Genomic DNA, 15,348 nt, shown 5'->3' on the forward strand with positions numbered 1-15,348 from the left:
CTCTACAGGCTACTCTCAATCACGGTTGGCCCAACTCTTTACTGTGAGGTAATTGAGTGTGTGTGATTCGCCACTCCACACCTAACTCTCAATCACGTTCGGCCTAACTCCCTATTGTGAGAGAATTGGGTGTGGGATTCACCAACGCAAGTTTACCACACTCCACGTATACTTAACTCTCAGAATAGTTTTTTATATTCAGAAAATTAAAAATTGTACAAAAAATTCTGTTTGGTTCAAGTTTTTGAAAATTATTTTCTAAAAACCCAGTTATAAAAAGAGACCTTCTAATTTTTTTGAAAAGTATTATGACATTAAATTTCGTAAGCTTAGCTCAGGAACCCCACTATTAGTGCAATGCATATTGTATGTAATCTGGTTGCACAACAAAATTTGCAGCATGGTATTGCTATTTCAAATATTATTGATCTGTCAGGAGATTGTATAAACAAATACACACATATTTAGTATGAAGACCTATTAGTTGATTTGAGATATCAATGTCAACCTGAAGAAAAAAAAAGTTTCTTGATAAAATCGTTTGATTAGGGAAAAATTATATCCCTTAGGAACCCGCAAAGGAATAGTAGGAAAAGAAAAGAAAAACTACGTAGTAGTTGTCAATCTGAAAGAAAAAAAAAAAAAAAAAAAGAAAAAGAAAAAGAAAAAGAAAAAGAAGAAGAAGAAGAAGAAGAAGAAGAAAAAGAAAAAAGAAAATACTTGAGTCCTGTCCCATCAAGACATATTGTGTCCTGCACATTAACGTGTCCCAATTAGAGGTTAACATCTCTTTTAAACTTAAAAAATACAAAACATGGATTATACCCATTTTTTAGGATGAAACCCGACATATCTATTTTTTTTTCCTCTCTTTACTTTCATCTATGTATCTTTATATGCATCTTTCTTTTTCCTTAGCCGCCAATCATTCCAAACCTAATATTCCCATTATGTCTCTACCACTTGGCTTCAAATTGGATTTCGATTTTGATTTGGTATTAGCAAGAATTGATTCATTTTCTTAAAACAAGTATATTAATACATTATATTTGTTCGGCGTGTTATTTTTCTCTCTTTCAAATAACTTAAATCGAGTAAGAGATTTTGTTCAAATTTTGAGTTTTTTTCGCTTTAAAAAAACATGGACAATGGTTTTTGTTCTGTTCCTTTTGCTCTCATTCTTATTTACAGAAAAAAGTACGTAGGAAATAAAATAAAATAGAAACCTTAGAATTAAGTGAAAAAAGGAATAACTTTCATATATAGCATGCATAAAAAATGGTTAGTTCAAATTTTTTAATGATAATTTTCTATCTTAAGAAACTTTAAAATAACAGAACAAGGTAGAAAATACAATTTTAGATGAGTTAAGTAAAAAAATAGATCTTTTGGATTTAACTATAAAAATTTATAAAATGGATGTAACCCATATTTTGTATTTTTTTAAGTTTAAAAGAAGTGTCAATCTCTTATTGGGACACGTCAGTGTGTAGGACACAATCTGTCTTAATGGACAGGACTAAATCATTGTCCAAAAAAAAAAAAAAAATAAGAACCAAATATTTACTTTCCATGTATATACGTAAGTACATAATGAGACATATATTATGTTCGGAGTTTTTTTTGTGCAAGCAGATTTTTTGAACGACCTCGTTTTGAATTTCAGAAGAATAAAACGACTGCGTCTAATTGAACTCTCAAGAAGTTCAGGTGCTTTTCTCATATATTTCCTTTACTAAAAACACACCAGAGTATACCAACAATCAGAGTATACCAACTATGCCCGGTGGTTGCAGCATCAGAGCTCTCTGGATCCTCAACAATCACGACGTCGTCGTCTTCTCTCGGTAATACACACATACGTATATATATAGATCTCATATATGTATATGAACATTCTACGATTTGCTTAAATCCTAGGGTTTTCGCACATAGTTCTCGCTTGATTTCTTTAGTGCATTATCGTCATTCTTCTAGTAGTAGATCTATTTTCATTCAGATCTGGTAAATATATGTATGCGCATGCATATATTAGATTTTGATATATATAAATTGTTGCTTTTGTAATGAAAATATGTAGGAGGTTTCCGGTAGTTGAGGGGCGGTGGCGTGCAGCTTGCAAGAGCGGGAACAAGACCACCACCGATGATAATTTTAAGTACACTGTGTTGCCCATACTTCCGACTGATTCAGAGTTAGCTGCTGCATTTGTGGACCGCAAAAAGAGGTCAATTTTAACACAATTCTTTTGCTTATATATAGATATATATATCTTTTTGATTCAATATACCAATGATTATACACTCAAACATGTAATGATATGTGCATGGGCTACTCAATCCTTTTAATCATATGTGTATAAAAAGGTTTTGAATCTCTTGATTTCACTTGGATAGTTCAAATTGTGATAAATATTGATGTTAGAGTGATGTACTGATGAGGGGCACTGTAATTCAGCTGGAAGAAATAAACTATTTCATATTCTTATTAGTTCCAGAGCTGGTTGTCTTTGCATCTTTCTGATAATGATTGAAGCTCTTTTATATGAGATGATAGCTTAAGGATTTCCCTGAAGGTGACATTGGCTGCATATATGTGTAAGATGTATATACTTGTATATTTTCTTGGAATTGCCATGAATTACGGCAAACACATGCTTTCATGTATAAAATTTTGTAGGTTATAGTATACTTCTGCCGAGGCTTTCATTTTCAAGGTGATGTGGCATTTGTGATGTATTTCTTATTAAATGCCCATTCAAATGTAGTTCATTTTGCTGTGTGGCATATGGTGACACATACACAATTTTTAATAGAGTTATGTCGCTAATTGCTACCATTTTTTTTTAATCCACCTGCATAGTGTGGTTTATGCCCTCTTTTGATTGTAATATGGAAGATTGAGACCCCTGCTATTCTGTTTTGTAATTAAACTTGATTGCTGAAATGACATATTCATGGGTTTCTCCTTTTTCTCTCCCCTTTTTTAAACAAGGCACAAAAGATGGGGAGAAGAATATATATATAAATTTGCTAAGTTAAGGAAGAGGAAAACTAGGGATTTTAGCCATATTAAATGTATTAAGAGTGAAAATTCATGGGTTTCAGTAAAAGGCGATGGAATTAAAGAGAGGTGAAAAAGTTATTTTGAGAAATTGCTAAATGCAAACACTATAGGAAGTCCCCAAAAATGAGCATCTTTGCGTGGACTCTTATCAGCCTTCACCTTTTTCGCCTATGTTGGTGTAGTTACTGTAGCTTCGCCTAGGCTTAGAAGAATATGTTGGAGAGAACATATTTTGCTATAGGGTCAAGGAGTGCGAAGTTAGGAATGCTTTAAGGAAGATGAAACCAGGGAGAGCTTTAGGACCCGATAGCATTCATATTGAGGTGTGGAAGTGTCTAGGAGAAGTTGGCTCATCTTGGATAACAAAATTGTTTAATAAGATAATAACATCTATGAGCATGCCGGGGAGTGGATCCAAAGTATTCTAGTACCTATATATAAAAATGAGGGGGCCAAGTTGTAATAATTATCGTGGTTTGAATTGATGATCCTCACTATGAAACTTTGGGAAAGTGTGATTGATCAACACCTAAGGCGAGAGGCGGAAGTGTCGAAAAATCAATTTGGATTCATGTCGGGTAGGTCAGCGATAGAGGCTATTTACTTATTGAGGAGACTAATGGAAACATATAGAGAGAAGAAGAGAGATCTCCATTTGGTTTTAATGATTTGGAGAAAGCTTATGATATGGTAGCTAGGGACCTAATATGGAGGGTTTTAGAAAAGAAAAAAGTCACAAAGGGATAAATTGACACAATAAAGGACATGTATGATGGTTGTGTGACTATAGTTAGAATTGCAAAGGAAACAAGTGAATTCCCAATGATTGTAGTCTTACACCAAGGGTCGACATTAAGTCCATACCTTTTTGCCTTGGTTTGGATGAGTTGATAAGACACATCCAAGATTAGATTCCGTGGTGTATGTTATTTGCTGATGATATTGTTTTAGTTGACGAGACTAGAGAAAGAGTTAATGCCAAATTGCAAGTTTGGAGAGAAGCTTTAGAACTAAAAAGGTTTAAGATAAGTCGTGTTACGACAAACGTAGCGAACCCAAGTAACAATCACGAAACATGACAGAAAAGTAAACACACCACACATTGAGAACACAAAGATTTATATGTGGTTCGGCAAAGCCTACCTCCACGGTGGAGATCTGGCGAAAGTCTTATGTGTAAAATCAGAGATTACAAGGTTCAGCCCCTCATTCTATTTTTGTACGATTTTCAGTCTCTCTCTCTCTACCCACTCCAAATCCTAAACGCCCTTATATATTGGGCTACAAGAGAGTACTAATTAGGGTCCACGACCCACAAGCAAAAACGGGTCAAAAAGTTTTCCAAAACGTCTGGTCGAAAGCGGGTTGCAATGCGACTTGTCACCGAATTCGGACCACCACATCACAAGCCAAAATAAAACTGATTATATGGAGTGCAACTTTAGTAGATTTACAAACATAGGTAAGGATGTAGTGAGGATTGAGAATCAAGAGATACAAAAAGGTGGACATTTTCGTTATTTAGGCTCAATTATTCTTAAATGAGGGAAAAATAGGAGATGATGTTAAACATATAATCAAGACAGGATGGGTTAAATGAAGAGTGCATTTAGTATATTATGTGATAGATGTATCCCTTTACGATTGAAAGGAAATTTTTATAGAACAACTATTACACCAGCCATACTTTGTGATATTGAATGTTGGATAGGTAGGAAACAACATTGCATAAAGTGAGTGTGGCTGAAATGCGAATGTTGAGATAGATGTACGGTAAGACTAAAAATGATAGAATTAGAAATGATCACATTTGGGAGATGGTTGGAGTAGCACCAATAGGAGATAAAATGAGAGAAAATAGGTTAAGATGGTTTGGACATATGCAAAGAAAAGTGACATAGTCCGCATTCAGGGTAAATGGTTAAGACTAAGGAAAGAGGAAGACAAAGACCAAAGTTCCCGTAGGTAAAGTTAGTAAAAATAGATATGATAGCATGTGGTTTGACCGAGGCTATGGCCTTTAAATAGAGTGGAATAGAAACATGGGATTCACGTAGCCGACCCCAAATAATTGGGAAATGGCTTGGTTGTTGTTGGTGGTGGTGGGTGCATCTTCTCAAAAGTTGCATGTTGTTTAAAGTAAACGTTCTCGAGGATAACATGAACTATTTTTGTTGTTTACGTAGCTGTATGATGTGAACATGGTGTTGTGGTCAATATTCTGTATGTGTTGATCCAAGCTATTCTTAATTTTTTTTTTTCTTTTCATTTTGCTATCTATTTTGTTTAATGAATGACACTTCTTTTCACACACACACATAAATAGATGATCATATTTACTAATTTAGTTATATCTGTGTAGGGAGGGATCTGCTCGTGGTTTTGGTATACGTGTAACTCAGTCAGCTGAAGGCTCAGATTCATGGGTTGATGATCCAATTACACGCCACATTATAAGCCTTTATATCAACAAAGAAGAGGAAGGAGAGAATCATTTGCTATGGCCATTAACTTTGCACATAAAAGGCCTTTATTGCATCCTTGTATTGCCTTTGGTCGAGCCCCGCCATTTAAAAGCATATGCAAGAATTTGTAAACAATCTGATTGCGGAAATGCTATTGGAGAGGATGAAAATGTATCTTCCCTCCTGCTTGATCTTCCATCCATCACAGGGTATGGTAAGTTACATAATATGTTTTTTCATAAAGCAGAACATAACAGAACAATTTTTCTTGCTTTGTGGCGCATCATCCCCCCTCCCCTTTTCAGATGCGTCTTAGATTGATGCTTAAACTTCAGCCTTGGTCAAGAAAACCTAGCTTCAGTTTCAGACTGATCTTGTCATCATTCTGTCATTCTATATGTACACACATGACATAACAATTAACACATAAACACAAATTTCCCTGCTTTTGGTCATCTTCTTTGAGTTTTAATTCCTTAGATTAATTTTCAAGGCATCTTATGAATTTACAAATGAAAATTCTAAAATTAATCTACATATTTAAATTCATCTTCTTTTGTTGTATGTCATTATGTCTACATATTTAAATGTATCATATGAAACTTCTTTTGCTCAGTTATTATACTTTGAACTGTACTGTCACTGTGCATGGTAGTATGGTACAGATGTCATACTTTTTTCCCCAATTTATATTCTTGATTTTTGCAACATCCAGGAAGATTTAAATTTTTTCTGAAAATTTGTTCACTTCATTACCTTTTCAAATGAAGGTTTTTAATCTTCTTAGGAATGTCTATTGGGAGTTGTTGGTGTGGAGTTTAGGCTTCTTCTGGTTTATGATCTTGCTGAGTTTCAGTTGAAAGCTAGAAGCCTTTTTTTTTGGGCCTCGGAACAGTTTTACATCTGTAGGAACTGCAAAATTATGTCCCGTATCCCCTTTACAAGTTTTGTTGCTTCTGTTCAGAACTATATTAATGTGTCTCATTAATTCTTGGAAGTCAATAAGAGATATCCCTAGTCCTGGACTTTTTGCTTCTACCCTATACGTATGTCTACTGCATTTGGTCTGTCATCTCTTGGTTCAGAAAAGCATTTATACTGCATGGATTAGGTAGCTAAGATAGTTCTGCTTTTGGGCCTGACAAAACCCATCACCTTGGGCACATTCAATCTGGCTCCTCCCCCCCCACCCCCCCAAGAAAAAAAAAAAATTCTCCTCCTCTCCTGCATTGCAAACTGCAATTACATTATAAGGAAAAGGTAATTTAGTTTGGTCTTGTATGCTTTAGCTAGACATTTTGGTCCCAATTTGTGGTACCTGCAGCTTTTTCCCCCTTTCTTTCATTCACTCTTGCTATTAGAAAGGAGTCGTAACTATATTCTGTTCTAACTCACCAGTCACCAATATCACTAATGCAAAGACTAAATGTAAAAAGAATATATAAAAAAGATGCAAGAAATGCATACAGATAAACTTTTTGGGGTTTGCCATTGATTTCTCAGCTGCTGGTTTAGATCACACCATTTACATCAGTGAGGAGTTAAATCTTATATATACAGGGAAATCTATATATTTTGTTGCAACTGTGACGTGTCTAGGTTGGTGACTGACATGTGAAGAGTTGGAGAATGAGCTGCCTTTGGCATAAGGCTACGAAAATTTTAATGCTACTCTGTTTTTCTGTTGTGTGCATTTGGAGTGGAGAGATAGGTGAGCTTTTGAATGGTTGGAGCTTCCAATCCTTAGATTGAAGTAATTTCATTGAGATCTTTATTATTTTAGATTCTGGAGCCCGTTTTCTGTTGATTCTTTGATGCAGTTTTTAGCTGCTGTATGTTTGTTAGTGAATCCTATTTATAGCTTTTATATACCTTGGGTGTACAAGGGTTGTGGCCCCCTTTTTTGGTGCCTTAGGTGAATGTTTACTAATAAAAGGTTAACTGAACCTTGCATCTGGTTCAAATTTCTTTTGGTTTTTCGTTGGGTTTTGATCTTTTACGAATCAGATGTGATTTTGATTTCCATAGTTTCTCTCTCTCTCTCTCTCCCCCCCCCCCCCCCCCCCCCCCCACCTTTTTTTTAAAAAAAAAAAAAAAAAAATAGTTTTGATCTGTAGTTGTCAGGTATATATTCTGATTGCTTTGAGAACGGTTCACTTGTTTTGTTTATTCCTCTAATCTCTTTTAGTTTTGATTGTCTTTAACATCATTGGTTTATAATTGCCTACGTAACCATATATGTCGGACTGAATTTGGCACTCTTTATATAGTTGGAGAACCCTTTGAATGTAAGCCCCATTTTCTCTTTGAATTCAGTGGAGTGCAATCTCCCTCACTCTCTCTCTCGTGCGCACATGCGCCTAGAGTGAACTTTTCTGATAAACCTTTTTATGAAGAAAAGATGGCTGGCTTTGCCTCATGTATTCTCATTAATCAGTATGTATATGGTGTACATCATAGACACTTAGCTGTTCCTTCTTCCATGCACAGGGCATTTATGGTTGCACATACACTAGGTGACATAATTACAGGCGATATTCCAGAACCTGAAGTACTTGTAAGTGTTTCTCCATCGGTAGGAGGCTTGTTGGATTCTTTAACTGGCAGTATAGGGATTTCAGGTATTTCTGCAAGAGCAAAGCCTGTAGCAGCACCAGTTGCGGCATCCACCATTGCAAGCACTGCTGTAAGTGGAGCTGTTACATCAGATGCTCCAAAGATTGGTTTGCGGCCCCTGGACAAAGATACACTTCGAACTTTCATTAGTAGCTCAATGCCCTTTGGTTGGTACTTTTTATTATGGTATTTCTCATCTCAAGTTTCTTATAGATTTTCTTTTGTGGATCAACTTTATTTATCTAATGTCTATTTATCTTTTATTTCCTTGTTTGTTTTACATATAGGTACACCATTGGATCTTAACTATTCCAATATTTCCGCTATTAAGGTGAATGGCTTTACTTCATCAGATTTGCCTCCAGCAGACCGGAGGCAACCTGCATGGAAACCTTACCTCTACAGAGGAAAGCAAAGAGTGCTTTTTACTATTATTGAGACAGTTCATGCTGCTATGTATGACCGCGATGAAATTCCAGATAGTATATCAATTTCTGGTCAAGTGAATTGTAGAGCAGAATTAGAAGGATTGCCTGATGTTTCATTTCCCTTGACCGGTCTGGACTCTGCTTGCATTGAAGTTCTATCATTTCATCCTTGTGCTCAAGTTCCAGAGCAAGGTGTGGATAAGCAATCTGTGATGTTTTCACCACCATTAGGTAATTTTGTTTTAATGCGTTACCAGGCAATTTGTGGCACTGGACCTCCCATAAAGGGGTTTTATCAGCTGTCGATGGTCTCAGAAAATGAAGGTGCATTTTTATTCAAGTTGCACCTGATGGAAGGATATAAATCTCCTCTAACAATGGAGTTCTGTTCCCTGACTATGCCTTTTCCTAGGAGAAGGGTGGTGTCGTTTGATGGGACACCTTCTATTGGGACAGTTTCTACTACCGAGCACTCAGTTGAATGGAAAATTATAACAAGTGGGAGGAGTGTTTCTGGGAAGAGCATTGAAGCAACTTTCCCTGGAACAGTTAGGTTTGCGCCTTGGCAAACTCAAAGACTTCCCTCCTCTGTGTCAGTCTTGGGAAGTATAGCTGATGAAGATAGTGATGATGTCGATTCAGAGTCAGCTAATAATATTGTAAATATAGATGAATTCTTAATGGAAAAATTGAACAAGGACCTTCAATCAGTTGATCTAGAGGAGCCATTTTGCTGGCAGGCATACAATTATGCTAAAGTATGTATTCTCTCCATTATTTCAACCTCTAATTGGAGCTATTCATGAATTCTTGAAATCACCTAGATCTATACATTTGGTTTTCTATTAATATGCTGGTGTTTTTGTTTGGGTTTTGAATATGTCATGGTTGGTTATTGTAGATTACCTCAATACCAAGTTTAATCTGTTCTCAATACTACTGTTTATTTTTAAATTTGTTGAAACAAACTGTTGTTAGATCTTGTAGTTGCAAAGGAGACTGTTGTGTTTACATTCGGATTTTGGCTTTAAGTGGACTGCATTTATAGTTGCCCGAAAAATGGAGGTCTTCACTGTTGTTGAGGGAAGCTGTCTTTGATTGTCAGAACTTCAGTATACAATTCAGAATGAAATTTTGTCCATTGAAAAGAGGGGGGAAATTTACTAGAGAAGCATTTAACTTCTATCTAGAAACTACAAAAAAATGACTTCAGAAAAGGTTACCGGTATATAAGGCTATGAATTAAAATGTAATTTGTGTCAGCTTATATCTACCTTGACCAAATGACAGAAGATGAAATGGAATTGATACTTTACATTTATTTTGGTGATGGAACTGCAGTTTAGTTTGCTTCGGATTAATTGAAGAAATGGTTTTCAAAACATTATTTCTGATTCATATCTACAGGTAACTTTCAAGATGGTGGGGACATCTTTATCTGGAATGACTATTGATCCTAAATCTGTAAGTCCATGAATTCCTGTTGTTTTTCCATTATGAATGTGTTACATTTCTCTCTCTCTCTCTCCGCCCCCTCCCCCCCCCGGCCTGCGTCTCTCTCTCTCTCTATATATATGGGTTAATTACAATGACACCTCCTGAGGTTTTTCGTATTGACAGTCATATATAAGTTAGGCTTTTTTTGAACAATGATACCCCTAAAGTTTGAAAAAGTTAACAAATACACCCCAATGGTCACTTGCTACCTATGAATTGACATTGTTGTCCTTTGACTTTTAAATTGACAAATTTAAATAATGAAATTACCTGGCTACCCTTGTATAATATTTATAAAAATAAAAAATCCAATCCCAATACAATCTATTACCAGTCGTACAGTGGCTACTCCATCACTACCGTGAAGCTCTCTCACCCAAAATCACCACTTCAATTGATCAAAACCGGAATATTCAACACACACACACACACACACGGATATATATATATATATCCCAAACCTTCAACATACATACATATAATGGTGGCCACTGCCGCCGGCGCCGACTCCACCACCGTGAAGCCCTCACAGCCAAATCACCACCACTGGTTCAAAACCCGAATCTTCAACACACACACGCACATATATATATATATATACCAGCACTTTTAAACACCCAAATCTTCAACATACATACATACATATATATTTATATATATATATACACACACCTCCAAGATCGAAACAGTGGCCACGGCAGCGGCAGCGGCGGCGGCGGCGCTGACTCCACCACATCCTTTGCCCCCAAGTTTGAGAAGGATCCAAAGAAGCACAATGTCATCACAGGGATGTGCCCAACGTCGATGCCGCGGCCAGATCCGAGGGTTCAACGGCGACGGCTTTCTTGGTGGTGATGGCGGCAACGACGGTAAGGGATTTAGGGGCAGAGAGGTCTAGGGATTTGGTGGTGGGTTTGAGGGAGAGGCCGTGAGTTTGGTGGTTTCTTGATTAGGGTTAGGGTTTGAGAGGCCATGGTTGTTATTTGTTGCCTCTGTTTTTCCTTTTGTGGTGGACCGCGGCGGTGAGGACCGGCGGCTGTGGTGGTGGTGGTCGAGGTTTGTCTACGGTGATACAGGGAAAAAACCTTGATGCTTGATCTATTGTCCCAGTTCCTTTTCTTGGTGAAAGCTCCTTACCCGCGAGTGGATTGTTCTGGCACTGAATATACATATACATGTATAACATATATATCTATATATATATATATATATATATATACACACAGTTAGAGAGAGAAAATAAAGAGAGAGAAAGTTGGGTTAGGTTTGTGATGGAAAAGTTGAGAGGTGAGAGTGCCAAGGTTAAAAACGTCATTTAGGATTTCTAATATTTAACCATTTAAATTAATAAAATATTGAAGGTAATCTTGACTTTTCACATCTTTTAAGGGGCTGTTTGGATTCAATTTGTGATAGGGGGTGTCATTGTTCAAAAATGCCTAACTTATATATGACTGTCAATATGACAAACCTCAGGGGGTGTCATTGTAATTAACCCTATATATATTTATATATCTATTTATTCATTTATTTATATACAACGGTACATGTTTATTATCTTGTTATGATTCTTCTGAAGCAGTTAAGATAGATTCCTGGACTTCCAGTTCAAAAGCAGTACAAGATTTGAAATTTTTTTTTTTTTTTCTCAGCTCTGTTTTTTCTTTGATATTGTTTATGTGAAGATGGAAAAAGGATAGCCGGATAAGGACTTAAATTGCCAGCTTCTGTCTTTTGGACATCTGCTTTTTTGTTTTCTATTGGTTGTTAGCTTCTGTCAGCATGTTTCCTGATCTAAGCTCCAAAATCTTAACACAGTTAAATGCAGTGGGTATAAGTGTATAAGAGCACCACTCAAAACTAGCTTTTTGTTGTTATATCCTATTTGAACTGCTCAATGTACATTAGGTTGCTAGCTTCCTTATAGTTTGTGCTGTATGCAGGTAAGCATCTTTCCAGCTGTTAAAGCACCTGTGGAGTTCTCAACTCAGGTAGTACTGTCTTTTGTTCAAAAGTTTTTTATTATCAATGAGATTTTCTGTCTCTAAGTTTTTTGTCATACTATAGAGAAGCATATATTATTTCTGAAAACCCTCTCAATGGGTTATTGTAGACAGCAAACCTCCTTATAATCAATCTTTTGTAGATTAATAATCGCTATTATGGTCATTTATTGACTACTAACTTCATTTAGAGGTTAGCGTTTAAATTTTTAATATTCTAAAAAAAGTACTTAGAATGTCATATAAATATGTATATACCATATATTTTGTTATAATAGAAATTGGTACGTATAAACATTATATCTGTTCGGATTGTCGTTTACTAATCTTATCATTTGGAAGTGTTATTGTGTAATACTTTTGCTAAGTGTAAGGACCAGAATCCGAGACACTGATGGAGAGTTACGCAAGGTCTGTGTTCTAGACCTAGAGAAGTGGTGAATAGGTCTTGTAGGATGGATTAGTGATTTTAATGACTTTTCGATATTTAAACTAACTTAATTGAAATTTAAATCCAAAACATGGCGGAACATAAAAATCATCAATTCATAGCCATATATAAGTAAGTAAAAAGTACAATAATGAACACCAGATTTTTGCATGAAAACTCGAAAGAGAAAATCACGGGACCTAGTTCAGGCAAACCAAAATCTACTATGTGAGAAACAGAGTACAACGTAGGTTAACAGACTTTATCCCGAGAATCCCATAGTTTCCTCCCGATATAGAAGATTCCAATTTTTTTGTTTTCTTTCCCAAAAGTCTTCAGGCAATCCTTTCCTCATCATCACCATTCGCTGCTCACGAATTTGCTTCTCTAGTGATTTCGGTCTCAGCCACTAGTTTGGACAAGCATTAATGTTTGTGTACGGATTGATTAGATATGTTAAACTCTTCATTGAAGTACTCAACAGTTAAATTCACTCACCAATACTAGAATGATGAATGCAAAAAGAAAAATAAGATGCACTCTAGAACTCACAAATAATGCTCTCTTGATATGTATCCTCTGTATGTATGCCCTAGTACCATAATTATATATTTATTGTAATATAGAGAGAATAGGGTTTGTAGAGTTCAAACTGATACTCTGAACAGTTCAATCCATCGAAATTGCTGTCTATTAATCTGCAAAGCTGCAGAAGACCTTGATTGAACCCGAGCACCTACACACATCATTCATTCCCCATAAGAGGGGCCATTTGCATTATTTTCTAAGCATGTGTGTACCAATATATATATAAATATATATTGCTAGGACAATAGAACTTAAGTAGGCAAATTCTATATAACATGCTTAATTATTGGGGACCATAAGGGTTGTGATACTTTTAGTGACTTGCTTAGAAAAGATCCTTAAAAAGGAGTACATAATGAATGAACAATGGAGTTCGTCTTGAAAATTGAATATAAGAGTTACTTTTAATCAATTTGATTCCTGAAAGTATATTATTGTTAGAAGGGTTATATATATTTATTATAATTTTATAATAATAGGAGTATTGTATTTGTAAACCAGGAAACAGCCTCTCCTCTCGCGGGGGTAAGACTGCGTACATCTAACCCTCCTCAGACCCCGCAATGGCTGGAGTCTCGTGCACTGGATTTGCCTTTTTACCCTATGGTCTTTTTAATTAGGGGAACTTTTTGGGTGGGCTAGTACGAACCTTACCTCTGGCTTGGTCTTCTTTCTTTTCTTTTTTTGGTGGAGGCATGAAGTGGTGGGTCCAAAATTCACGCTCATGCTTGGCAGCCCGAACTTACTGGTACACAAGATATTGGGAATTGTTTTTACAATTTGCAGGCCCCCTCCCCCAGTGAGCACTCACACCAAAAGCTAAACTTTTTTTGTTACAATTTGTTTTGGTCTTCCTTTAACTTCCAAGGAAAAATAAAAATAAAATCCTGGTCTTGTTTTGACTGTTTTTTCTTTTTAATGTATAATTTGTACGTTTTCAAAAGTCGCACATATATATATATATATATTAGTCTATCAATAGTCTTAGTTTTGTTAAGATTGCAATCTTGGTATTTTCTTGTCCACACTCCATGCTGTCCTCAGTTTTTGGTTGCCCTTGATATTATTAGTTCCTGATTTTTTCTACAAAACACTTGATCCCACAAATTTCTTGGGAATTCCCTTTTATGCATTTGGTACTAATGAGGATAGGTTAGGTTAGCTGTTGCCGATGGAGGAAAAACTGATTAGTGGTGTAGGTGAAAAACAACACTATGTCATCCACTGTAGTGAAAGCTTTCCCTGTTTTTGTATTTTGTGAAAGATAGTTCCAGTGATACGTCAAAAACTACAACTTTACAAAGTCTCTTCCCAAAATTTTGGGACTGCTTTAAAAAAATAGTTCATTTTGTTTTATATAATACAATACATGCATAATATAGCTGGTTTTCCATGAATTAGACAATGAAGGAAAACAATGTTCATAAAATCTCCTACTCTTGTTCCAATTTCAACCGCATGTTTCAATATTTATGAACTGTACGTCCATTTTTTAATATTTTTTGTTCATTTTCTTTTTCCTTGTTTTTGCTACAGGTTACTTCTGGGGATTATATATTATGGAACACATTGGGGAAATGCCCATTTACTGCCACAGCAAAAGTATAGGGGTTGGGCAGGAAGTTTGGAATGTAATCTTTTGTGTTTTCATTGGCAAATATCCTTTGTTTGTCTAATTGGCTGCGCTATGCTGCCAGCTTCAAAGTCTGTCTAAGCCTGGCGGAAGAAAATTTTGGTGTCCGTTTCGAAGTCTGTCTAACCTGGCTGAAGAGAATTTTACTGTCCGTTTGGAAGTCTGCCTAAGCCTGGCTACAGAGGACTCTGCCATGCTTAGGTCACAGCCATGGCTTCACTCAAGTAAGTGTTTTGCAGATTGAAGTCAAGATAAAGATGGATTTGTGATCTTCTTGTGATTTGTTAAAGAAGAATGCTGGGAGAAACAGATATCTTGTATTTTGTGTAAAATTGAAGTACATTAAGTTAAATCATTATGGCGTTAGACACAGAGAAACTCAGAGTTCCTTCTGTTTACTTGATCCAACAGTTTTGTTTTGGTTTGTAGGAGATGATCCCATCATTGAACCTTCATTCCTTTCATTGGAGAACAATAAAACTTGTTGCGAACCATTTTGTACAACGATGATTTATAAAATGCATTCTGAATTGGTTTTTTAGTTGAATTCAATTGCTTGATTTATAAGTCACTAAGATTGGGATTACCAATTGGGTTTATATGTGTGTCCGTGTCTATATAT

General features: G+C 36.0%; 1 protein-coding gene across 1 annotated transcript; it reads left to right on the forward strand.

Annotated features, from left to right (window-relative positions):
- Positions 1–1,737: 1,737 nt before the first annotated feature.
- Positions 1,738–15,273, forward strand: LOC132275204 (AP-5 complex subunit mu). Its single transcript, XM_059776622.1, has 8 exons — positions 1,738–1,847; positions 2,081–2,227; positions 5,429–5,740; positions 8,022–8,314; positions 8,435–9,333; positions 9,983–10,039; positions 12,016–12,063; positions 14,630–15,273. Exons 1-8 carry the CDS (start codon positions 1,780–1,782, stop codon positions 14,699–14,701), a joined length of 1,896 nt encoding a protein of 631 aa, XP_059632605.1. The 5' UTR covers positions 1,738–1,779; the 3' UTR covers positions 14,702–15,273.
- The last annotated feature ends 75 nt before the right edge of the window (positions 15,274–15,348 follow it).

This window comes from Cornus florida, unplaced genomic scaffold, assembly GCF_030987335.1.
Source record: "Cornus florida cultivar Cherokee Brave unplaced genomic scaffold, ASM3098733v1 CherokeeBrave_3.0.0_Hap2_Chr09, whole genome shotgun sequence".
Lineage (NCBI taxonomy): Eukaryota > Viridiplantae > Streptophyta > Magnoliopsida > Cornales > Cornaceae > Cornus > Cornus florida.